General features: G+C 44.1%; 1 protein-coding gene across 1 annotated transcript; it reads right to left on the bottom strand.

The window, feature by feature from the left end:
- Positions 1 to 207: 207 nt before the first annotated feature.
- LOC144104300 (uncharacterized) lies at positions 208 to 27,232 on the bottom strand. The gene is made up of 14 exons (XM_077637211.1): positions 27,110 to 27,232; positions 24,767 to 25,004; positions 22,563 to 22,667; positions 21,443 to 21,526; positions 20,399 to 20,551; positions 19,044 to 19,100; positions 18,902 to 18,958; positions 13,817 to 13,873; positions 11,748 to 11,816; positions 7,477 to 7,503; positions 4,742 to 4,798; positions 3,761 to 3,817; positions 3,051 to 3,107; positions 208 to 554 (listed from the first exon to the last, which is right to left on the bottom strand). The coding sequence occupies exons 2-14, from the start codon at positions 24,998 to 25,000 to the stop codon at positions 462 to 464; spliced, it is 1,107 nt and encodes a 368-aa protein (XP_077493337.1). The 5' UTR covers positions 25,001 to 25,004; positions 27,110 to 27,232; the 3' UTR covers positions 208 to 461.
- Positions 27,233 to 27,460: the final 228 nt, after the last annotated feature.

A 27,460-nucleotide genomic window follows, 5' to 3' on the forward strand; every position in this document is an offset into this window, starting at 1 on the left:
CACTGCATAGGCAGGAAAGATGCGTGAGGGTGCGAGTGCTTCACTCCTACCCTGCTCGCTTTTCTTTCCCGTACCCCCTTTAAAATAATATAATTTTAAATAAAAAATGCAAAAGAAAAGGGAGCGCTGTTAAGCGAAGCTATAGACAAGCCAGCAAATCGTATGAATCGGAACTAAATATTTCAACATCGGCTGAGACACGTGCTGTTAACACTTGCAAACATTTTATTAGTTATAACAGCGAGGAGTGCTGTGTCAAAAAAAAACAAAAATGAAGGCACAAAAAGCTACGCAATGTCGCATCGATTCCAGAGCACCGTTAGGATAAAATGAGATTATAAGATACGAACATATCTAATTTAAAGGCCCTAATATTGTGACATGCAAGTACTTCCAGGTGCTTCATCGGAGTTCTAAAGAACTATCGCGTCAATGCAGGGCTCCTGGGAGGCTTCCTGTCATCATGGCTCTTCGAGGTTGGGTCTACATTGTCCTCGGGCAGGCGGGAACATATGGGCAATCTTTTGTAACCCTTGTTGAAAATGTTGAGTGACCTGAAAAAAAAAAAGATGAAAATTGTCAAGCCCGTTTTCAGGTGCACGAAACATGTAATCATTGTAAGGAAATTTAAATAAACCAAATGTGCATATTGCAGGTACCGTTGCCTAAACTATTAGGGACAGTTTCCGATGCATGAAATAAAGATAAAAAATGTACTCATCACAATAAAACTAAAACAAACGAAATGTGTATTTTGAAGGTAGCGTTGCCTAAACAATTAAGGTAAAAAAACTATCAAAAACCTTTTGACTGGGCTTAAAATCGGTTGAACACAGCAACCGATGGTATGAGCACAATTTGCAGCATGCTATGCATCTGTCTTGCAAACAAGTGAAACTTGTGGAGTATGACCAAATGTCTTGTTGTCTCCCATTTCTTATTTCATACCATGCAACTAAAGATTAATACACAGGGATACGCGCCAAGATTTCATATAAATTCCGCAAAATCAACACTTGCGCTAGATTTACTGCTTAATGCCGGAATAAGAATTTTTACTGCCACATGAGTGGTGCGGAGACACGGATACTCCTTCAGCTTCATCTTACTATATGTCATGCCCAGTCATGGCGTGACTGAAGTTTTGGAGGCGCTATGAACACTTCTTGATGACAGCCAGAAATACTGTCACTCTGAAATTATATGCGAACATTGTGTAAGAACCCGACTCAAGGATTTGTCCTTTTTAATCTTGACTAGAGTGCGCAGTTATCGTGATTCATGTTGTTACGTGAAGTTAACTCCGAGTATAAACTAAAGGTGCCGTGCTTCGATAGCTTTCCGCGATTTAATTTGTAATGACAGAGACGACAATTTAGCTGAAAAACGGAGTTTTTAAAGTTGGGCGAGATATGAAAAGAAATACACGTCAGCAGTACTGATTATTCTTGCAAACAAACTGCAGCGCCTCTTGACATTCTTTTAGCACCGATCTCTGAGGCTTATGTACGCCACAGTTCACTTCAAAACGGAGATCACGGAATCCTTCCCGATCATGACGTCACAAGCTTGAATCGAGTAGCGGGGAAATTTTTAAAGCCACACCACCTGACTGACCTCGTTGCGCAAGTTCAGATACAATAAAACTATTAGGCAATCATCGCGGTGGTTGATTGGAATGCGTCAGCAGCCAGACGTTCGTTAAATCCTAGACAGTTCGTTATATCCGAGGGGGTATAGCGAGATTCCTTATATCCGAAGTCAACATACCACAATTGGTTACATGCGTGGGACAGACATGAAAGTTCGTTATATCCGAGATGGCAAGCAAATGTTCATAATATCCGAGCTTAACACACGAAAGTTCGTAATAACAGAGGTTAACACACCAGCTACAGTATATTGAGGCCTCCATGTGGTCCGAAAATATGAGAGCCAGCCAAAAGCTGTTAAAGATTCCATCTGGTGATCTTTCTGACCACCTCTCGTCCCACTTCGCGTTATTGATCCCTTCGCTCGCACCCTACGATAAACTAGCCGTCCTGTAAACTCAGTTCGTAGAGCGACTGCTCCGGTGAAGCGGTGGTCCCAGGTTCAAACCCCGAACCAGGACGACTTTTTCAACTACAATGTTTCTGAGAAAGCTGTATAGTTTTCCTTTGCAGCCGTATGGCTGCGTTTGGATGGATGCCAATGAGTAATTACTCCCTTATTACGAATCTACTCCACCTTGCGGGATTCCCCTAAACTTTTTACCCTTAACATACGAAGTTTGACGTTTATTTTCCTTGAACCACAGAAAGCGAAAGCCGAGACGAAATTCCAATTAGCCTGGCGAGGTCCTGGCACCCAAAAGGGTTCCTAGTATCCAAGATGGCATGCTTAGGTTCGGTATACCCGAGGTTACCACACTAAAGTTCATTGTATCCTAGGTGGCATACTAAGGTTCGCTATATCCGAGATAGCATACTGAGTATATATAGGTTGTGTACTATTTTCGCTCGAAGCCGTTTGTACTACTTGCCACTAGCTACTGACAAGTGGCAGCCGCCATTTTCGCTTGAACAGACCGTTACAATGCTAACGCATATAAGAAAAAATAAGCTGGAGCCCCACCTCAGGGAAAATGTGTAAGCATAAGATGTAGCACATACGCTCAAAGACATGGGCTTAATACGCCTAAGAGTTGATGTAATTACTAAGCGTATCTGTCGCTTCTTATATGATTTGATAACTAAAGCCGGGACTAGCTTATTCTTTTTATTACACTGCCGGAATGTGCGCTGCTGTTCCTTCTCGAGGCTCATTTTATTTATATATGTCTACACAACCCTCCGAAGGTTGCAAGTTAATCTAACCTTTGTGTAATCGACACATCAATTGCATGAAATGCGAATGCTCTTAAACCTGCTGAGGAAAGGTATAGGCGCTCCCTGCCAAATATCGCATAATGAGCACGTTTGTAATCATGAATGTAATCATTAACCATTAGTTACGGAGACAAGGCGTAAGTGAAATGCCATGAAAGGTAATCGTTTTTTTTACCATACCTGCATTATGTTGGAGGACAATTGATCAACACAGTCTCGGAGCCTGTCACAATCCTTCTGCAAGAAATAAAGTTTCCGCGTAAGTCTAGGCCATGCATCAGGAAAGAGAAAAATTAGAGAAAAGGTCGTTTTGATACTTTCCTAGAAGTAACCCTCGCTCGATGCTTTGCGAACTGCTATTTCTTTTGTATGACGGGTTGTCGTTAATGCTGGACGCAAGTGAGAAATAGGTCTGTTTTTCTGCAGTGTTTTAGTAACTGAGCAGCAATCTCTTGCTATGTTACTGTGCAAAGCAACATAGCACGAACCGTTATGCGATGAGGACAAGGGTACTACTGCATTCTAAACTTACGTTATGTACACAAAATACCTGGAGTTAAGACACACTGAAGACGTGAAAAATAGGAATTGTGTGTTTTAAAGGTTCTTAGTATCCTGAAACTGAGATGTCCATTGTGACTGTTCCGGTGAAAACTGCGCACTTTAAGCACTTTCTGCATTCTCTGCAAATTTTGCAATGAAGAATACAGTGTTTAGCATAATAGACTAATGAAATCACAACAAGAACGAACCAGGACCATCAGCCTAGCGAGAATAAATATCGTGGCAATTACAGGCCGAAAATAACACATCCATAGGAAAGGAAAGCCGCAGCAAGGAAAAACTTTTGCTAACGTGACGACGGGAGTAATATTTCGAGATTTTCGTACCTGGAGTGAGCAGAGAGAAGCAACACTCTTTCCTAGATCTCCAATCGCCTGTTGAGCCTGCACCAATACATCAACGACGAGGCATCATTTTTCTCTCAATGTCAATAAAACCGGGCGCCAGATTTTCTTTCATTTCACCTGTTTATAACCAGCGCATGAAGGATGAAGACATTTTTAGGTGTACTTTTCTAAACTGTGATGAAAAAAATTCAGCGCTATTTATAGAACGACGAAGACAAAAACACAAATAGGGAAAGGGGCGCCATGCTTACTAAGAAGAAGAAGAAGAAGAAGAAGAAGAAGAAAAAGAAGAAAAAGAAGAAAAGAAAAGAAGAAGAAAAGAAGAAGAAAAGAAGAAGAAAAGAAGAAGAAGAAGAAGAAGAAGAAGAAGAAGAAGAAGAAGAAGAAGAAGAAAATTACATTGACTTTCTCTTCATTACAGTCGCGGTAAATGAACTAACTCTACAGCGTGTACCGTTAAATGCTCGTGACTGCCTTCCAACGTGAGCAAGTGTTTGAGGTTTCAAGCTGAAGGTTTGACATGGTTCGTGTCAAAAATTCGAACGAATTATGGTCGCCAAATACTTTCATACACTCTTCCGTGCTCATTAAATAAGGCATCTAAATTGTTGTACACTTAGGCACTCGTCAGCACTTCGTGCAACTGAGATTTGTACTTATTTGCATTTTCTTTCCTGTGTGCTTACTTGCCGTTTTATTTTACTTACATATTCACGCAGTGGTCCTGTTATTAATGTATTCTGATGCTGCTGTCAAGTCATTGTAGGGTGCACTGACCCCTGTCAAGCCTTCTCTCTGGCTTTTTGTCGACGCACCGAACATCCTCAAGATGTTGATTAAGTGGAATTGAATTGAAGCTCAGAGTGCCCTTTATACCGAATAAAATGGAAATGACACCGTTCAACAAGCTCTAATACACGAGCTACTGGGAACACCAAGATTGGTCTCGAGAGTGCTTACCTCGTGCTTTCTTTCTTCCTCCTGTTTGATCGTAGACAAAGCTTCCTGAAGAGAGGCCTGCAATGAGCGCAATCATCATTAACCTATTTACGTTCAGTGCAGTCCAAAACGCTTCTCCTTTATCCCCTATCCTTTCCCAACTACAGCCACCTTATTCCCGCAAACTTCCTAATCTATAGTGGGAAGCTGGGTTCTTGAGCTCACTGTTTCCACCTTTTCACTGCGTTGTTAAACGGGTTGAATCCGTTCCTGGAAGCCACATGTTGGCAAATTATTTGGCGGGGCCGCTGAATGCGCACTGATATCCTTATAGCGTTTTAATTAATAAGTTGTTTTTGAAGAAAGGAAATCACGAAACACGATTCAATGCGCGGAATTTTGAGGGCGTCTCGAACACTCATCATGAAATAAGATACGAAGGTGTAACTCATAAAGTTGTATGTGGTGCGCCTGATGCTTTTGCACAATGAAGTCCTAGTTCAATATAATCTTTTTGTTCCGTATTTTTAATGAAGAGCTTTAATGAAGCTTTAATGAAGATCAGCTAAGTGCTTGGGAAAGCAACGGTTGCCTGAAGGTGCCATTTCGCAGGTGTTTTCTATTTGCCTGCATAGGAACTGCGCGTTTCAAGCGCCATCAGACCCTGCGCGCGCACTTTTCACAAAGAGCTTTTCAACCCTGATCAAAAGAATCCTAAACTTGAAAAAACATTTGAATGGCATCCTAACTGCGGCTATTCCGACTGCTTGCGAACCTGGCAGCAGATAAACGACTCAATATATTTTAATATGACAGTTTTAATCTAGGGACAAAAGGAATGAAAAACACGTTTAGTAGCAAGCGAGGCTACAGCCAAGCGAAACAAAGTGAGTGTCCGAATCATATCAGCCACCATAAGGCAAATGCAAATTTCTAGCTTACAGAAAAAAGGAAAATTGGAAAATTGGTTTTTGGGGAAAGCAAATGGCGCAGCATATCTGTCTCACATCTCGGCGGACACCTGAACCGCGCCGTAAGGGAAGGGATAAAGGAGGGACTGAGAAAAGAAAGGAAGAAAGGGGTGCTGAAGTGGAGGGCTCCGGAATAATTTCGACCACCTGGGGATGTTTAACGTGCACTGACATCGCACAGCACAAGGGCGACTTTTGCGTTTCGCCTCCAGCTTACAGAGCAATGATCACACAATAGGGCTGAGAAAAAAAAAACGTAATATCTTAGTTTTGGAAAGAAGTAGACATATCACCATCTTTTGAAAGAAGTCTCCCCCTCCTCCCTCTCTTTCAGCCGCTGCCTAGTGGAAGTCAGAAGTCGGGTAGCCTTGATTATTTTTCGTAGCTTAAGCTGTAAAAGCAAACCCGAAAAAATGGCCAGCATAACCTGCAAGGATATGAAAAGGAGAGAGGCTTCTTTCTGGTGAAGGTGAGATGTGAAAAACATAGGACCTTCTCAGCACAGCTGTGCCACATAAAAGCTGCATAACCCTTCAGTTAAGGAAAATACTGCTTAAGACAGTTCACGAAAATGTATTGCGTTAAGAAATTGCCTTTTTTGGATTCTGTTCGCACGATTTGAACAAGTGAATTAGACTAATCGTTTACATATGCAAGAAAAACACTACATATTGTGCAACCATGGGCTACATGAATTAAAATAAGGTAGAGAAGGTTGTAGACGTTGTACCCTTAGAGGTGATCGGCGATTACATGATATCTACAAGAAGTCATTTAAACCACGCTCTTAAAGCTATTGAACACAAAAATTAATTAGGTGACAAAAAATTGAGTTTTACACCGAGTCAGAAAAATACAGCAAATATGAAAACCGGCGCAGATAGTTTTGTAAAATTCTCATTAGAAAAACTTAACGAGGGGGATTTATGATTTGAGTAGGCAACAAAAATGAGCCGAAGACAACACGGAAAGGTGGATTTCGTGATAACTGGGAATTTTATTTACGATCCACTTGAGGGTATTACTACTTGCTTGATATGTAAATTTTTTCTTACATTTATGAGTGTCAGAATGCATCAAACTGGAACTCATATACATGTACGGGAGCCCGATGCCGTTTTTTGTTTGTGAGAGCATTGTTTTCCACAAGCTACTCTTCTGTTGTACGCGCACTCGTTTTTCAAACTGCTATAGTTCGTCTTATTAGTATGTGCTAGGAAACACATGTGTACAGCTGGCTGCCAGTGCCAGAAACAAGCAAATATTGCATAAGCGGTTGAGGATTGTGAAAATGTAAATTCGTGGTAATAAAACAATTGCACTTAAAAAGAACACCTTACTAAGGTTCAGGTTGGCTGATCGGTATCAGGTGCAATTGGGTTCCTGTTTTCAATTGAGTTAGAAACCGAGATGGAACGTCGATCTATCAAGAGAAACACTGCTCACGTAACGATAGATCCATGCTTTGCAAAGTACCATGCGGGTTTTTTGTTGTAGATGTTTTAACTCCAAGGCAAAATTATTACTGTGCAAGATCGGGTTAGGTTTGTTTGAGTTATTATGCTGGTGACAGTAAGAGCGATGAAAACACTATTTTTGTCCTTTCGCACAATAATGAAACAAATAGGCAAAACACAATACCCTTATGTCTTGAATTTCCTGGAGTGTAGCGGTCAGCAACTCAATTGCGGGCCGGAAAATCAGTGTGTGTGCGTGTTACGGAATATGGCTGTTAAAAGTGAACGGAACTGACGCATCTGCTAGAGCAAAGCGAGAAGAACTTACGTTTTTTTTACACAGCTCCTCTTTTAGCTGAAAAAGAAAAGAAATAGAAAGGAAATTAGAACAGATGACACTCACTTCGTCTGAAACGTAGTTATCAAGACTAAAGAGCCGCAGACGAAAGCTCATGGATTCTTGACGGGCGTTTCACGTTAATACCTTAAGAGAAAGCTGGAGATGAGAAGTTTTTTTTGCCGAAATGAGCCAATTACAGAAATCAAAACTAAGTCAAATTTTGCAGCAACGGCAAGAACATCTATTCATCTTTGTTTTACAGAAGCTATGAGAGCGGGAATAAATGCCTGCCCCGGGAGTGAAAGTTAAAAAAAAAAGAAAAACAGTAGTACACAGAAACAAAGCCAATTCTTTACAGCCTTTACACTGAATGAAAAAAGAAGGACCTCGAGTCCGGCGTGCTGGTACTGGTCCATTAATTTGAAAAAAAGAAGGCAGCGTGTAAAGCTTCTGATGATGTTAATCTGAACAACAGATGGCGCAGGTCCTTCTTTTGTGTTTAAGTCTAGTAATCGCTATTTTTCTTTATTATTACCATTACTACCGTCAGCCTAACTACGCTTACACCAGGAGAATGACCCTCTGCCACTGGCCACTAATTAACATCCTTTTGCGCCAGTTGCGGTTATCTTAACACCGAAAATTTTCTAATCCCGTTTGGCCACCAGACTCTGTCAACCCCTGCTGTTTGCCTTTCCTTGAAATCAACCAAATCACACATCATCATCATACTGACTACGCCCACTTCAGGACAAAGATCTTTCCCATATCTCTCCATTAATCCTGTCCTGTATCACCTGCGGCCACCCAGTCCCCGCAAAATTCTTAATCTCATCCACCCTCCTAGTCTGCCGCATCCTGGTACGCTTGACCTCTCTTGGAGTCCAATCCGTTACCTTTAAGGACACTACCCTTAGGTGTTATCAGTTATCATTACTTCTCATTACATGCCTGCCCTACCAATTCCCATTTTGTCTTGTTGATTTCACCGAGGATATCATTAGTTCAGGTTTTTTACTTGACCCAATCTTGTCTGTTAGAACTTTTAAATAACCACTATAATTTTCTTTGGCATAGGCAGCTGCGCTGACCTGACTTCAGATTCAAGCATACACGTTGGCCTCCACATGTCCGCCCCATAGTTGAGTACTAAAGTAATGCAGCTAATATATACTGTCCTCTGAGTCATACTAGTAAACTTTAATGAATTTAGAAAAGAACGCCAGCCGATAACTGAAAAAAACATACGACGCTTATGAACCTAATCGGCTTCTTCAACAGGTGTGACTGCGGGCAAGTTGCAGCTTGGTTTCTTTAGGCCCTAGTTTAGTCGGCCGTCGGTTTACTGAGCGAAGACTGTGGATGTAAGTGGGAGAAGAATTTCTAGAGAGCGGTTAAAAAATTGGTTGGAGCTTAGCGAAGGTTAAGCCTAGATATCTCGAATCGAAAAGGTTCGGTGACGCTTATAGTTTAGCTTATGGTTATGCTTTACGGTTTAGCCTATGGTTATGCTTACGGCCTTTTCATTCTTCCTTCGTAACTGCTCAGCAATTCCCAAACTATCACCATTTTGGCTATTCTCAGCTGACATGACTGAACGTCGCTGTTCAGCTTTCTTTTCACGCCGTTTAGCGAGACGTGCCTGTCGTGCTTCTGGCGTTTCAGACTCGGATTTGCTGCGTCGTTTAGCGAGACGCTCTTCTCGTTGTTCGCGTGTCTCGGACGCTCGTTGAGCTTTTAGCCTTTCATTTCTTCGCTCCTTTTCAGCCAACTCCCGTGGTAGCACTTCTGTATGGGTAGTATCACTCTCTTCTCCTTCCATGTTGAATGCGCACGCCTGTTCTCTGGCAAGGGGTTATATAGTCGGCCTCCGCGATAAACACGCACTTGTGGCCAACGTCAAATGATGACGCATAGCGCGCGGCAGTGGCCACCTGCGCCGCGCGTGACGTCACGCGCGGCGGCGGCGAAAGGTCAGGCGACGGAGTCGGCGGCTGCCACCTGCGCTGTGCGTGACGTCACTCTTGCTCCGACATACGCCGGCTCGCGCGAAGCGCGGTATTGACTAGCGTAGTGAAGCTTTTCGCTTCAAAACATTTCCCCGCGTCTGCTGAGTATACCATAACTCAAGTAAGAGCCTTCTGCGCGGGCGCTGCTCGGTGTCCAGCGCCACGGTCCCCTCGAGGTCACTCTTCTGGTCACGTGTACCGCGCTTCGATCTTTGTTCAATTGTCTGACTTCCGGTTTGTGGTGCTTCATTCTCCCGGCGAAGTTCTTGGTTCCGCCAATGTACAGGCGCACACAAAAGTAAACTGAGCACAATATTGCCTTCTAACGTTTTTGCGCCTTGCTTAATTGAAACTGCGAGCTATGGTGGGTGCAGTCTTGTGGGCGACGCCAGTGAACTTTCTCATGGACGAACGATATTTCTTAATTTTCGATGGAGAAGACATCATTATACTTAGACAGAAGGGAACCACATGCTCCGTTTGCTAATGTCCGCGCCTGCACAACGTCGAACACTTCGAGCAGGGGACCTTGTACACCACGCCTTGAACTTAAATTCCTTTCCCCATCCAGACAGTCCTCTCTAGAATGTTTTCTTTTAAATATTAAACTGGCGTTCATGATTTGTGAGTACGTGTGAAAATGCACTCCACTCCATCTCATTCTTATTTGTTCTGTTTACTCCACTCTTGTGGTCCGGATCTGCGCTCACTACCTGTCATAAGAAGATGTATTTGTTTACCTCTTGCGATGTTTGACTGCATATCGCGAACACCTGTTCTCATCCCGGACTATTGCACGTTACCCTAGTATTCTTCCCATTCATTTGTAACCAAACGTTGTGCTTTAGGCTAAACTATTGCACTCGTATAACCTACATTTATGAAAAAAGTACTGTCTGTGTTCGTGAAAAAGAGCCAAAAAGGTTTGCCGTGACGCAAGAATGACTAGATGGGCGAGTTGTTACTGGTTCATTACCAAAGGAAAACGTTGTGTACAAACGGGACGGTGGAAAAACAGCAGAAGCAGAGCGCCGAGTCCATGCATTTCTTCCTCTGTCCTGTTTTCGCCTGCTGTTTAGGTTGAAGGTATATTGCTGGCCATTTAGACGACATAGAATAACCTAGCACAGAAGAGGTCGCTTTAAGCGCCATTTTGGCAATCTGGCGGTGAATTTACCTCTTATAATACACATTCGTCGAATCATGAATGTCGCGTTCTCACCGAAGTAGCCCTGGTAGGTAGCCCAGGTGGCTACCTACCCAAAAGAACGTAGGGGGAAGAAACAAAAAGCAAGAATGTGCCCTTGGAAGTAAAAGGACAATTAATTAGATTTAGGCGACCGCAGATATCTTAAAGGGACACTGAGGAGAAATTGAAGTTGGCTTGTATCCATAGAATAGCAGCTCCTGATCACAAAAACGCCACTCTTCCTGAAAACAAAGCCCTTGTAATGTAGAAAATAGCAAGAACCAAAATACAGCTATCGCCGCCACAGGCCAATCTCGCAAGTACAAGCGTGATGACTTCCTTGGACAAGAGGCTCCACCTTGGAGGAATTTTCCTTACTTCATGGAAGTCACGAATCTTTGAGGCTAGCAAAAGAAGGTTGCGCACAGCACCGCTAGCCGTCAGAAACCACGGAGTCTGCGTTTACGTCACGATTCACGTCACTCCGTTTTGTGACGTCTTAAGAGTTACCGTGGTGTCATAAGAGTTTCCTTAGTTTGAATCAGAGGGGCGGGAAAAACTTTTTCAACTTCGAATCCAAATTTCTTTGAAATAAATGCATCTTTCGCGCCCGGACAAGCGGCAACAAAGCCATGAAATGGCGAACTGTCAGATTTTGCTAACAAAAAAAATTGATAGAGTTCTCCTCAGTGTCCCTTTAACAGGTAAATAATTCCGTATGTGACCACTTAGATGCTCTAGAATTTTCATTTCTTGATGCAATCCCAACCATCATCATCATGACAGTGTCGGGATAATTTTCGGCAACTTTGATTAGTGTTTCGCAGCGCAATGAATCCGATATTTCAAAGCCTCCTGCATCATGGTGCCAGAACATACAATTAGCTACACTACTAAGGTCACCTTCAAGACTCCGGGCTGTTGAATGGCGTAAAAATAAAACCGCAACGTCAAAGAGGCGCAAACTATCATACTGACGAGTGTGCTGGGCAATTCCATTAGCTTTTACACCTTTAATCTCAGTATTTGAATAAATGTGTGTGCAACTTCATTGTGCTCACCTTCCCGTTTTCGTCTTTCAGGTAGCTTATTTCTTTCTGTGCCTCTTCGAGCTGCTGAGTGAGCTGCAACTATAAATGAAGACACCACGTAAACATATGTGACCTTTTTCAAGCATAATACACGCAGAAACACATTTTACAACTCATTCCCGCATTTTTCGAATGAAGAGTAGTGAGAGGCATAAAGACAGACTTCTGGAAATAATTGCGCACACACAAGATAGAAAATGAAAGGGGAACAGACAGACGCGAACTTCAACTGAATTTTATTGTGGTTGAAAAAAAAGTATTATGCTTTCACAATCAGGATGATAATTCAGACATGACAAATACAACTTCAATGCCACAGGTGCCAAAATCGAAACGCGACCGTGTCATATCAGTTCCCCATAAATAACTTACATTCATTATGTGGTAAGGCTACTGAAGAAGCACTGAAACAAACACGGCCATATGGAAGAATTTACTTGGCCTCAACAACCGGCCGGGACGGCTGATTCCTGTGCGAGTACATAATCGGCAAAGGCTAAAGATAGGGCTACACTCCTCGCGAGAACTACAGTGCCACGCCATGTGTCCCTAACTGGCTAGCCCTACCTAGCGAAAACTTCCATCCAGGCTCTCATTTAGGCATTAGCCAGTTTGGCTAATATAGCACATTCTGCATGACAATAGAACCTGATGCACTATGCCTTTTTGCAGTGCACAAACTTCTTTTGATGTTATATCATGCATCTTGCAGTCCTATGTTTTTTTTTCTGGAAAGCATCTTTCTGCACAGTCTAACCGGTTTTGTGTGAGCCGAGATAATGAGTAACATTGAAGCGAGATCGTACATTCTTGAGGTGACGGGACACTTTGTGAATGCATGGTATGCCATACAGTTTGATTTTATTCCGGCTCCGGCTTTTCTTGCTACTTCTGCTTCTTGTTCATCATCTTTGTCTTCATTTTTCTTTTTAGGTACATGCTTTTCGTGATTGTTATAGTTACAACAACCTGTTTTGGGAAGCCTGCTCTTCCTAACCACGACAGCTGCAAATGAAAACTTCCTTCATTGAATGATGGCAGGACCTCTCGGGCGCTTTCGAGAAATGTGTTCTGTTCGTTTCAAACATCTCGAAAAGTTTCGTGCCCTCCCAATGTTTTCTCCTTGAAAGAAATCTCCGACAACACTTATAGGTTTATATCGCGCAGTTTTGAGCAGTAGAAAGCTTGCTTAACAAAACGCACTGCGGAGGCAGTTAGTGATGCATTGCTTTCTTGACAAAGTAATCATTGTCTCTCTGTGTCCTCATCTTAAAATGCTAGGTAGCGCTGAATTCTGTTTCCAAGAAGAGAGTAGTTAAGCGCTGCTGACCGACGCCTTTGCTTTGCGCTTTACGCTATGGCACGGGAGACCATTCTTCACGAAGACGCAAAACTTCTCGCGTGGTGGCGCTGACCGCAGCCCGGTGGTGGATACACCTGGCGAACGCAGGGTACGCGTAGCGGCTGCTCCGTGAAGCTTCACATTGCGGACAAGCTTTCGAGCGAAATACAGAAAGTTGTACCAAAAGCTACCAATGCACGAAAGAAATGACCGCCTTTCAGACAAACCTTTAGGAGTTCAGAACCCATTTCTGCACAGACAAAAGAAACTACACATCTTAGCCAGATGCAGCGTTTTGTCTGGCACACCAGACGACAGTGCTCCGTTACGTTTAAACATCACGGACGATTTCAAGGGCAATTGAGCGCTTTTGAACGCCACCCAGTAGTATGCACGTAAGGTAGACGGCCTTCCTTATTAGGCATGTACGAAATGGCATGCGGAAAATTGTAAACAAAATTTGACGTCAAAAAAATTTGGCCTCTTCTGGTTTTTCGGCAGGCTCTGAGAACACATAGGAGATGGGTGCTTTTTCATATCGCCTCCGTTGAAATGCGGCCTATTGCAGCGGGGTTTTGGTTTCCCCCCATTGTGTTCAGTAGCCGAATGGCATAGTCACATTGTACCACCGCGGATGGCAGCTGTTACGGGCCCAGGTTTCCATTCGCGTAAGACAGTAAAAATGAAGGACACTTACGAGGCGGGGATCCGTAGCCCGTTCAAAAGGACTGTCAATAACACTGGGCGGATGCTCCTTTAGAAAAAGTCGTAGAAACAGCAAAATATCAGAAAAGTCTACCCACAGATACACAGGACGCATGGTCAGTTTAGTGACTGACGAGCCAATAAATAGTAACTATTCAGCTATGACTCAGTAACTAAAGCCATTGAAGAAGTAGTAAGCTAAATAATGTGGCTAGTTTGGTTTATGGGGGTTTAACTTCCCAAAGCGACTCAGGCTACGAGGGACGCCGTAGTGAAGGTCTCCGGAAATTTAGACCACATGGATTTCTTTAACGTGCACTGACATCGCACTGTACACGGGCCTCTAGAATTTCGCCTCCATCAAAATTCGACCGCCGCGGCTGGGATAAAACCCGCGTCTTTCGGGCCAGCAGCCGAGCAGCGTAACCACTCAGCCACCGTGGCGGCTAAGAATGTGGCTAGTGTCAGCAACCGCTGTTATAAAGTAATAATAATAATAGTTTTTTTTTTGGCGAAGGGAAATGGAGCAGTATCTGTCTTATATATCGTTGGACACCTGAAACCCACCGTAAGGGAAGAGATAAAGGAGGGAGTGAAAGGAAGAAATGAAGAGAGGTGCCGTAGTGGAGGGCTCCGGAATAATTTCGACCACCTGGGGATCTTTAACGCGCACTGACATCGCACAGCAAACGGGCACCTTAGCGTTTTGCCTCCATAAAAACGCAGCCGCCGCGGTCGGGTTCGAACCCGGGAACTCCGGATCAGTAGCCGAGCGCCCTAACCACTGAGCCACCGTGGCGGGTGCTGTATAAGGTGATCCTCGTTTCCGTGGTGCCAATGCTGTAGTAGTGCGAACTGATACTAATACTAGGAGCTAGCTGTCCCGCTTGAGTAGGTAGAGGGGAGAGAGCCAAGCCTAACCGTGAACACGGCTGGCTTCTATGGTAATCTTTTTTCGTTTTATTATGTAGCCGACACAACAATTTTCAACAACTGCCCGCATCACTCACCGAGGCCCATTTACTTTGCTTCTTACTGGCAAAATAGCTAATACATTATAATAGTTCACAGAAATCAGTATTCATGAAAGAGACCATTTGCCACAGCAACCGAGGAAAGCATACGGATGTTTTTTTTTCTTCAAAGATTTATGGCGTATATTGATGGGAAAATTGAGATGCAACCATTTCATGGCTTAAGGTGCTGAATTAAACAGCAGTGTAGTAGTAGAAGCACTAGAAGTAGTGGGAGTACCCACGACCTCTTATGTCGTGAACCACACCCTACCAACTGAGCTGTGGCGGCGGCTGTTCGACTCCACATTCATGAGTACTTGTGTGTAACGTACCCTTGACAGTGCTCACCAGAGCCACCCTCGTCCAAAACGGGGGACATAAAGAGTGCTGTATTACCGCGAGAGTGTGACGTGGAACGTCACCCAACGGTGAGGGCGGAAGCTGTGGGGGAGCCTGTTACGCTACCTGTGGCATCAGTACTGCCGGAACAGATGACAAGGGCAGGGAAATGAGGGGCTGGTTTTGACATGAGTGTCATGTTGTCCAGTAGACACCGGAACCACGAAAATGATAGGGTAATGATTTTTTTTTTAAATTTGTGGTACTGATCAATGGGGAAATGATTACTTTCTTACACTACTTTAAAATGATGCGTTATACAATAAAACAGTGGATATTTCGTACTTGACTGATACAGAAAACACGGAACGGGTAAAAGAACCCCGTTCTGTGCATGTTCCCCGCTCTTGCCTTGTTAACATTAAACTACATGGTTCACCAATTCGTATTTGTCTACGATTGCTAAATATTTTATATCTGAATTTCTTCTCGAAGATTGTTTAGTTTCAGTTTCATCAAAAGAACGATGAATGTGACGAGTAAGTAGTATTTGTACCTCACTTTAATTAAAGGTGAAGTCACGGAGAAAAATTAATTGCAGTATTATCGCTGGTACGCAGCCTTAGTTCACTACAACGCTAGAACCAGCGTGGTTCAAGTCCTAGAATGAAAACAAGCAACCTATCAGTGGTTATATCGCAGCTTTTATCGCATCTCAGGTGATCTAACTACTCCTTACATTTCACAACCATCGTTCGATTGATGAAATTAAAACCTAACCAGCATCAACTTGAAACTCAATTACAAATTGTCTAGTTGTCGTACGGAATTGCCACGTGGTAAACCATGCATTCTACTGTCTAATGCAATTTTGTAAGAAATAAAAATTTGTTTTTTAGTCAATTAAATAAATAAAAATCTGCTGTTCGAGTCTAATTTCACATTAAGAAATTGGCACACAGAACAAAAATCTAACGACTTTATGATCACTTTAGCATCACCAGCTTATATACGCCCCTTCGAATACAATTTCCTCGTGCGACTAACCTCCTGCGTAAGGTGCGGTCAATATATCCCCCAAATCTTTCTAATCACGTACCAGACACCTAATCTGACTACCTGCCACTCCAACTACGCTTGTCTTCTCTTGGGATACATTTTGTTACCCTTAGCGAACAACAGTTATCTTGCCTTCGTATTACACGCCACAGCAGCCGCGGTGGCTCAGTGGATATGGCGCTCGGCTGCTGACCCGAAAAACGGGGGTTCGATCCCGGCCGCGGCGGTCGTATTTGCTTGGAGGCGAAGTTCTAGAGGCCCGTGTACTGTGCGATGTCAGTGGACGTTAAATAACCCCAGGTGGTCGAAATTCCTGGAGCCCTTCACTACGGCGTCCCTTTAGCCTGATTCGCTTTGGGACGTTAAACCCCCATAAACCATCTTGAATAAACAGCGCGAACAAAGACGAGCACAAAAGACAAGAAAGCGAACGACACGGCGCTGACTAACAACTGAGGGTTTATTGCTGATCACACAAGTATAAATACATTGATGTCGGCAACGAGGGAAAGGTTTACAAAGTGCAAAAAAACCAAAAAACAAAACATAAATGTGACAACAGCAATATAAGCACGCTAGAAATCAGCAGAGATTATCAGCCCCCAGGAGTGACAGCTCTTTTTGCAGAAGTGTTAGCGAAGGGGTACTTATACATGCATTTCCCTGCTTGAATATGCTGTATGCCTCGATAATTTCCCTCGCAGTTTTTTCCCGATTTTTGGCAATGACCTTGGTTTCATGATATAGCGGTACGCACTGTTTTTTCTCTTTCTTTGCCCATTCACAATCCCGGCAATGAATGCCGAGATGACCTGAAACTACTTTTGACACCTTATAGCTGTGTTCGCTCAGCCTTTTATTTATGCAACGTCCCGTCTGTCCAACGTACTGCCCTCCACAGGGCAGAGGGATGTTATAAACAACCCCCTTATCACAAGGGACGAAGTGTGACTGGTGCTTAGTTGTGCACTTCGCCACTTTTCCTTTGAACTAATTAACAGATCGGCACAAACCGGCTAGACGATCAGGCGCGGAAAACACAACATCGACACCTGCTTTTTTCCCCACTTTTTTCAGGGAGTGTGAAATTCCATGTAGATATGGAATCACAGCGACACGTTTGCGGTTGTTGTCCGATCCCTGGCCGTCTCGTGTAGCTGGTTCTGACTTGCTCTTCTTTAGGGCCGACTCAGCTACTGACGTGATAAGTTCTAGTGGGTACCCTGCCGAAAGCAATCTTTTTACCTGGTGTGAAACGCTGGAATGCATTCTGTGGTGACAGGATTTTGTTAATGAGCTGTTCAAACAGGATCCTATGATACCCCTCTTAATGAGGTAACAAGCCCCTTCTTCCCTATGGTTCTTGCCATTCCAAGCTCATTAAGAGGGGTATCATAGGATCCTGTTTGAACAGCTCATTAACAAAATCCTGTCACCACAGAATGCATTCCAGCGTTTCACACCAGGTAAAAAGATTGCTTTCGGCAGGGTACCCACTAGAACTTATCACGTCAGTAGCTGAGTCGGCCTTAAAGAAGAGCAAGTCAGAACCAGCTACACGAGACGGCCAGGGATCGGAAAACAACCGCAAACGTGTCGCTGTGATTCCATATCTACATGGAATTTCACACTCCCTGAAAAAAGTGGGGAAAAAAGCAGGTGTCGATGTTGTGTTTTCCGCGCCTGATCGTCTAGCCGGTTTGTGCCGATCTGTTAATGAGTTCAAAGGAAAAGTGGCGAAGTGCACAACTAAGCACCAGTCACACTTCGTCCCTTGTGATAAGGGGGTTGTTTATAACATCCCTCTGCCCTGTGGAGGGCAGTACGTTGGACAGACGGGACGTTGCATAAATAAAAGGCTGAGCGAACACAGCTATAAGGTGTCAAAAGTAGTTTCAGGTCATCTCGGCATTCATTGCCGGGATTGTGAATGGGCAAAGAAAGAGAAAAAACAGTGCGTACCGCTATATCATGAAACCAAGGTCATTGCCAAAAATCGGGAAAAAACTGCGAGGGAAATTATCGAGGCATACAACATATTCAAGCCGGGAAATGCATGTATAAGTACCCCTTCGCTAACACTTCTGCAAAAAGAGCTGTCACTCCTGGGGGTTGATAATCTCTGCTGATTTCTAGCGTGCTTATATTGCTGTTGTCACATTTATGTTTTGTTTTTGGTTTTTTTGCACTTTGTAAACCTTTCCCTCATTGCCGACATCAATGTATTTATACTTGTGTGATCAGCAATAAACCCTCAGTTGTTAGTCAGCGCCGTGTCGTTCGCTTTCTTGTCTTTAGTGCTCGTCTTTGTTCGCGCTGTTTATTCAAGATGCTTAACCAACTAGCCCACCAAAACGTGTTAACCCATAAACCAGCGTATGCCCAGTAAGCATGGCCGGCTGCTCTTTTCGAAAATGCCCCTCGTGCCACCCATTCTCAATGCCTGTCGGTGGCAGCGCTTTGCGAAGCGCCGAGGCCACGCGCTCCCGTCTTCCCTCTCCAATTGCTTCTAGCTGTACATAACGTCTTGATAATCTTTTATGCGTCTGGTATATGCATAAATAGGGATAAAACAGAAACAGTAAAGAGCCCACTAAGTCTGTGCAAGTTGAAGAAAGGGTGGGCGAAGCGATGCACATCAGAATATGCACTTATACTCTTACGCTGAAAGAATCCGCAAACTTCGCTGGTGGTTTGTCCTCGCCTTCGAGAGTCGGCTTCTGGATGGTAAATGAAAGTAACTAAGCAAGAGGGGTCTCGTTGATGTAGCAAAGGAAGGCTGTGCGACGGAATATCGACACTCACTTTGCAGCTGTAGCTATCCTGAGCAAAAGTCTTGTCTCCGGCGCCTTTACTTTTTTCCTGGTGTAGAAAAAATATGAATTAGAGATAAATCAAGAAACTAATATACGCCGATGATATAGTGCTAATGGCTGACAACAAGGAAGATTTACAGAAGTTGATAGACATATGTGGTACAGAGGGAGATAGATTAGGTTTCAAGTTTAGTAAGGAAAAATCTGCAGTCATGATATTTAAAGATGAGGTCGGCGAGCATAGAATACAGGAGTTCACGCTAGAAGTAGTGGATATATGCAAGTATCTTGGGGTGTGGATAAATAACGGTGCTGAGTATCTGACAGAGCATGAAAAATATGTAATGAATAAAGCTAGTAGGAATACAGCTGTCATGAAAAATAGGGCACTGTGGAATTACAATAGGTATGAAGTGGTAAGAGGGATCTGGAAAGGAGGTGATGGTTCCTAGCCTGACTTTCGGTAATGCGGTCCCTTGCATGCGACCAGATGTTCAAGCAAGGTTATAAATTAAACAACGTGGCGTAGGGAGGCTAGCTTTGGGAGCACATGGCAATACACCAAATCAGGGGGTACAGTGATATGGGATGGGCGTCGTTCGAGAGCAGAGAAGCTAGCAGTAATATAGGATTGGAAGAGCGATTGAGAAAAATGGGTAAAAGCAGTGGGGTAGGAAACTTTTCAGATACCTGTATATAAGGAATGTGGACACGAAATGAAGACAGCGAACTGAAAATTGACAAGCAAATATCTGGACAGCAGTAGGTAGGCAAATCAGCAATTATCAGTTAAGAAAACGGTTAAAGAAACAGAGAGAGCTCTGTGGAAAACAGGCATGTTGATGAAATCAGCACTGGGAACATCAGGATTTTAAGCAGGAAATTGCCAAAGAAAAAATCTATAATTGTAGGGGAAGCTCTTTGTTGTTTGAGGCCAGGACGGGAGTTTTGCGGACTAAGACATATAGAGTCAGGTACCACGAGATAGACACGTTGTGCGTTGCGTGCGGAGAGGAGGAGGAAACGGCTGAACACTTGATACTTTTCTGTAAAGGGCCTCACCCTACAGTGGAAAGCAGCGGGGCTGATTTACCCAAGGCATTGGGGTTTAAGGACAGTGAAGGGAAAGTAGATTTTAAGCGGGTAGAAATAACCAAGCGAAGGTTATCTGATTGGTGGCTAAAATAAGACGAGTAAAATTTCATAACTCATGGCTAGGTGGCTTGAGCCACCGCCCGATTTAAAGGGTTCAGCCGTATCCACCCATCCATCCATCGGTAGCAGACCCCACGAAATCTTGAAACGTGATGAGTAAGAGCTAACGCTCTTAAAAAATGCACTTACATCAGGGCCGGAGACCTGGTGGCTGGAGACTTCTTGTCGCTGGGTTTTTTCGAGCTTTCGGGGACCTTGGCAAGTTCTCACATGCATGCCGACAAGTTTCTTGCCGAAGCCTTCCTTGCACTTGGGGCATTTAAATAAAGTCTTTGAAGACATCTGGAAAGGCGGCGTATAGGAAATATATACGAAAAAAAGCTTGCGTACAAAATAGCTTTCTGGGTGGCGCATTATGGGGACGTACATACTTCAGGTACAAGAGGTATAGAACCTGAATCTTAAAAGCGATTCAGAGTGCAGTTAAGGATGGAACAATGATAAGTACACAATGATTGCGAATAGATTAAACTTTTCGCCAGAATATCGATGTTTAGCAAAAAAAGAACGTTATCCATGCGTCACGCGGCATGACAACGCGTCTAAACACATTAAGTTTCTGAGCTAAACTGCACGAAGCAGTCGAGAATAATGGAAGTGCATGCGCAGCCCAGTACCTCTGTGCTGGGCTCAATAAGTACTCAGCAGAAGTTCGTAAATATAAAGTACCTAGAGATATTTCGCTTACTTGCAACCAGAAAATGAGAGCGACTTAAGTGCCTATGCCTGAGGCTCAAAGCCAAGTTTCTATTTTGTAATAAGGATAACAAAAGCGAGAGAAATTGAAGAGGGGTTTTTGAGATTCACACTGGTGATAACCGGGCGGCCCATAGCTCTGCATTTCAGGAGAGCAAGCTGCCGGGCTAGTTGGTGATGCATGTTGTAAACTTTTTGTGTTCCCTTACTCTGTCCGTCGTCCGGTTTTTTGCGCCTCCAAGTTTACAACATAGCTCTGCATTTTGACGTAAAATGCCTTCTGCGCCAATGTCCTGGGAGTGCCCCGGGAAAGGTCTGCGTTCTTGCAATAAGATGCTTGCGTCTGCATTTTTTAGCTCACTCAGCTATCCACTGTAAACTCTTCCGCAGCAGCATACTTTTAGTTGTCGTATCGATGCAACAAGTAAGTGCTAAACAAAAGGTTAATAGCAGAACAAAAATACGGATACCCGTTACCGATAGAGATGAAAGTGAAGCTGGCTGTTCACTGTCGGCCGGAGCGTCAGCAACCTGGCCGCAAGAGCATCGGGTAAGGTGGGCCTAAGAGAAAAATTAAGAAGAATTGTTTTTGGCACTACGAGAATGGTACTTCAGGGGTGTGTGAAAAAATTACAACAAAGTGATTACGAGACAAAAGTGAAAACACCGTATTAATAACCCTATTATTTATGAGAGAAAATCTCACTGAAGTTAAAGGGACACTGAGGAGAAATTGAAGTTGGCTTGTTTCGATAGAATAGCAGCTCTTGATCACAAAAACGCCACTCTTACTGAAAACAAAGCTCTTGTAATGTAGAAAATAGCAAGAACCAAAATACAGGTGTCGCCGCCACAGGCCAATCTCGCAAGTACAAGCGTGATAACTTCCTAGGACCAGAGGCGCCACCTTGGAGGAATTTTCCTTACTTCATGGAAGCCACGAATCTCTGAGGCTCGCAAAGGAAGGTTGCGCGCCGCACCGCTAGCCGTCAGAAATCACGGAGTCTGCGTTTACGTCACGTATCACGTCGCTCCATTCTGAGACGTCATAAGAGTTGCCGTGGCGTCATAAGAGTTCCCTGAGTTTGAATCAGAGCGGCGGGAAAAACGTTTTCATCTTCGATTCCGAATTTCTTTGAAATAAATGCATCTTTCGCGTCCGGACAAGCGGCAACAAAGCCATGAAATGCCGAACTATCAGATTTTGCTAACAAAAAAAATGACAGAGTTCTCCTCAGTGTCCCTTTAAGTATGAAACGTCACTGTCAAATTGTGCGAAACAGGCACAGAGGGTGGAGGCCACATACATACACAGAGGGCAGTGTGCCCGCCTTCCTCTGAGAGAGCCCGTTGTTTTGCGGAATTTGGAAATGAACGAAGTCCACCAAGCAACGCGCCAGAAGACACTTCTTATAAAAGGCCAGTTTGAATTTAGAAAACAGGTGCCGGAAAACTCGTATAGGAACTGTTCGCATCTGAGGTGCTTGCAGAGAGTTTGTCTGTGCCAGTTCCGAGCAAACATCCCAGTGTTTTAGCAATTTATACTGCAAAGCATTGTCGATGCACCGAAAAATCAGTGCAGGGTGACCTTACGTACCTTGATGGCATTGAAAGTTATTTGTACTGGATTTCCCGGAACGGCGTTAGGGCAGATAACTTTCATTGTTCTGATTCTGTCCCGGGTTGATCGATCTACAATGAGCTGGAATATAAGAAAAGTGAGCAGAAATTAGAAACTTCTATATTACTTGAGGATTCTAAAGTAAATATCAGTAATAATAATAATAATAATAATAATAATAATAATAATAATAATAATAATAATAATAATAATAATAATAATAATAATAATAATAATAATTGGTGTTGGAGGGAAAGGAAATGGCGCAGTATCTGTCTCATATATCGTTGGACACCTGAACCGCGCCGTAAGGGAAGGGTAAAGGAGGGAGTGAAAGAAGAAAGGAAGAGAGTGGTGCCGTAGTGGAGGGCTCCGGAATAATTTCGACCACCTGGGGATCTTTAACGTGCACTGACGTCGCACAGCACACGGGCGCCTTAGCGTTTTTCCTCCATAAAAACGCAGCCGCCGCGGTCGGGTTCGAACCCGGGAACTCCGGATCAGTATCAGTAAATGTAGTGGTAATTTTTTTTTATGGTAAAAAAAAAATTCTCGCCACTGACCGAGGATGGTCCATTAATGGTTCAGGGTGGCTTTTCTGCAATTATCGAGCTACATTTTTTTTTTAACGTGCAGATGGTGAAGTATGAAAAGTGCATATTATTATGAAACAATTAACTTTTTCAGACGCTGCAACGTTTTGAAGCATTAAGCGGAAACAGTTGCCGTTTGTTTTTCACGTGTGCGGGCTAGCATCTTATTTTTCTTTACTAATACCCCTGTCACACGGGCACTTTCGATCCTCATTGAGCTCGATCTGTATCAAGATTTTCGAGCACGCTCGAAACATCCGGTGCTACACGGGCATTTTCAATGCTCAATTGAGAAGTTTCCCTCATGTGTGTTAGGTGGCGCCATATGTTCCGCCGACGGTCATAACATGGCGATGTCCGGCAACACTGTGCAGTCGGGGGCAGCGGCAGTTAAATCCGTAGCCAAATCGGTACATCTGCGTATCTGCGCCAGGTTTTTGTGGCGCACCTCTGCTGCTGTGCGATGCAACCCCAGGGCCTGCTACGCCTCCGCGATTTCTGCATAGACTGCGGCGTTTCTCTTCTGGCGCCGCAAATTATTTAGGCGGTCCTGCCAGCAGTCGATGAGAGCGGCTGTCTCGCGCTCGCTCCACAATTTCCGCGCCGACGAGCAGGAGGATGCCATCTTTGTTTACACTGACGGCGAAGCTTGGAGCGTGGTGTAGAGATTATTTTCAAATGTTTGCATATAAGCAGGCACAGTACCTGAAAAATGTTCTGTATTACATTTTAATCAATTACAACAACAACAATTGTGGTTTGGTTGTGTTAACTAGTGTTTATTTTTATAGGTTCTTGAGAACGAGAGTGTTCTCGATTGTGCTTGGAACCTCAAGCACTGTTGAGGAATCGGCATCGAGCCAAGCAGGATCGAGCTCGATTGCGCTTGGAAGTGGCCGTGTGACAACCGTCGATCTGCATTGAGTTCGATGAGCATTGACTCAATGAGGATCGAAAGTGCCCGTGTGACAGGGGTATAAGGCGCCGCCAACATAGCAACAGCGCAAGTGAATTACAAGACGGGGACTGGTTCTAAATGGGCTGGGAGTGCACTAGCTGCATCATCTAACTACACGAGACTGCCCTCATCCGCCGCGGTGGCTCAGTGGTTATAGTGCTTATCTGCTGACCGGGAAGACACGGGTTTGATCAGGCTGTGGCGGTCGCATTTGGATGTAGGCGAAATTCTAGAGGCCCGTGTCCTGTGCGATGTCAGTGCGCGTTAAAGAATCCCAGGTGGTTTAAATTATACGGAGCCATCCACTGCGGCGTCCCTCATTGACTGAGACGCTTTGGGATGTTAAACTATACAACCAACCAACATGTGGCTGCCTGGGTTTACTGGAAAATAGTCCGGGCTGCTCAGGCTGATCACAGTTTGAGATTTTTCGGACCCTATTAGGATATCAGTAGGACATTCATATCTTCATGTGCGTTTATGTATAGAAAGCACTCGTCGTCCTCCAATGTCATGTGGGAGCACAATGTCGCGTAACAGACAGAAGAATGTGAAAGTTTGCAGTTTGCGCAATCATTTGAATGAAAGAAAAAAGATCCTGGTAAGACTGGGACAAACTTGTTCCTCACTTGTGAGAAGTGGACCTTTCTGTTGCACTCAGGACATTCAAAGCAACCCCCGTTGCTGCACATATTCGTGCAGGAAGTGCAGTATGCGTGACCCGCGGGATCTTTGTGGAGAATGGCCGAGACGTTGTCGCACTGTGCGCACACGACGTTTGGCGGTAAATCGTCGCAGAAGGTCACAATCTGACCTTCAGGGATTTCGGGGTCGAAGCCACGCAACAGCACCTTGGTTGGCATAATTCTGCAAGTATTTCCAAGAGGGAGTGGGCCGAAACATTAGTCTTGCAGCAGGTGCACAACTTATGACGTTTTAATGACTACACCTGTAGTTTTGTGCGAAAAGGATCAACAAACATTTTCCTGCGTGATGTCCATTTCACCTCCTTTAAAAACCCTGTAGAGGACAGATTTATCCAGTGTTATGATTAGGTGAATGACACAATGAATGGAGGCCGAGGCTCGGGAAAAGAATGTCTCTACCTGAACCCCTATCCTATATCGTAAGAGTGACAGCCTTATCCTTACAGCAGACCACTTTGCTCATTCGCAAAAGCCTCCTTGCCCCGTCTGCACTCAAAACCCACGTAACGCTTCTCGCCTTTCTCGATAGCAATACTTTTTGCAATGGAAGGATTTTTCCCTTACAATGTAATAAAACAAATACTGACGAATTTTACTATGAAAAGAGGCCCCCACCCCTGTCAAAATCTCCTTGTTTGTAGTCCATTTGCACACCTCAGTCAACACTCCATGAGACTGGTGAGGCAGCAGGGTCAGCGACAAGGGTCATTCATTACTGTGTAAGCCGAGGACTTGCTATGGGTTTGCTATGTTAGAGCAGCTGCCTATAGCCGTCACTTGCGTTTTTCTTTCTTTAAACTTTCAATCTCTTGTTCCCCATAAAAATGCTGAATTTCTTCGCGAGTATTTCAGAATGTTTACGAACTACTGATTCGTAGGCAACAAGCAAAACACAAAAAAATTCAAGGTCTCACGTTTTAACTAGGGTTCACAAAGACGCCTGATCAAGACATGTACTCCCGTGAGAACGTCATGCGCATAAGCACAGCGCACCCCATGAATTGCACTATATAGCGGCAGAGTGCGGTGACGCTGCCCAGTTGCGATGATAAGATCGACATTTCGGGCCACAAGCCATTACACGCATAGATTGCGTACGTCGTTGTCGAATTGCAAAGCTCAATTGTGGCGAGAAATCGATAGCTTGAGCAGCATATGCGTGCTAAACGAGGCAACTGTACACCTAATATATTATACGTCTTTGTTTCTCTAGATTTCGTGAAAATTACGAGGCTTGGGGCTACATTTAAACAAACACTTGTAGTTGATTGTACGATAGGCACGGAGTTCCGCAACGCCATGCACTGGGCACGTTTTGATGACAGGGAGCTAAATTCACTGATCGCTAACAAAACCGTTATCGCTCTTCACCAGCGAAACGCACCGAACTTCGAAGCAGATTAGGCAAGCAACACGGACCGCAACTCAATGGGGCCAATAAGAATGACACAGAGTTGAAGATTAGACATTTGGTAAAAAACTGCGCCCTAGGATTTTGTGCCGTTATGACAAGGCATGCTTATTCATACACGCCACTGAATCTATAATCAAGAATGCAGTCACTCACAGCATAAATTATCCTAGAAAGCTATCAGGTATAAACTTGAATGATGCATACAAGGGTAGCAAGAACAATGTCAGTCGTGCGGACAGGCGTCGCGGAACTAAAAGCATATGGTTTTTTTTCCAGTACAGCAGTGTGCACACGATATGCCTTGTCCACCGGAATAATCTAGAAGGCGCCTTTGGCAGATAAGTCACGCTTAACGTTTGATAACAAGCCTGCACTGACGCCGTGTCTGTAATTCGTGCTGCCTGATCCTGCACGGGGCTAAAAAAATCGAAGCTCATCAAAGCGCGAACGTTATAAAGTTTCACCACAAATTAACGTCATGCTTGATGCTTTGAATGTGTCCATTGGGATCCCAACGAAGTACAGATTTTACCAAGAGAATGTGCTCGCATTAGCGCATGTCACTGGTTTTTGACAACAGAAGCAAGGCACCAGGGATAAATGGTTCCTTGTTTTTTTTTACCACACAAAAAAAACGCACCGAGCAAGCAGGTCATCCTCAGTACTAAGATTACACACGGTCGAACAGGACGTGGCGTGTTTTCAAGCCAATCCGCTAATCTTAAAGGACTACGCATCGGTGCATTTCGCTATTCAGAATAGAGCAAGTAGATTTCGCGAGGCCTAATACACAGCGGGGTCGAAACTAGCCTTCACTGGTTACTGAAAACGCGACATCGCGTTTAACTCACGGTTGAGCGGCCGACAAGACTGCCGCGATCCATTGAACACAACAATTATTAGGAACAGTTGTGAACAATGCTGGAATCGCGAGATATGCAACAAAAGCTAGTTGGGTGGCGCAGGTGGCAATGGCTGCATCCTACGCTTGGAAAAACATGACGTCAAAACTCGGCGTACGAAAGGGTCCGCCGCCCAAAGCGTTGCTGACAGACAGGTGGCTGCGATTTGAACAGAAGTAGCAGAAAACTGAGGGAAGCATGCGAATTTCAGTTTTGACTTAAGGAAGGAAAAAAGCGACGTACCTTCTTCTTGAGATCCCAGTGCTGTGTCTAGCGTGACAGAGGAACTACCGAAGCGCG

The sequence above is a fragment of the Amblyomma americanum genome, chromosome 9, assembly GCF_052857255.1.
Source record: "Amblyomma americanum isolate KBUSLIRL-KWMA chromosome 9, ASM5285725v1, whole genome shotgun sequence".
Classification (NCBI taxonomy): Eukaryota; Metazoa; Arthropoda; class Arachnida; order Ixodida; family Ixodidae; genus Amblyomma; species Amblyomma americanum.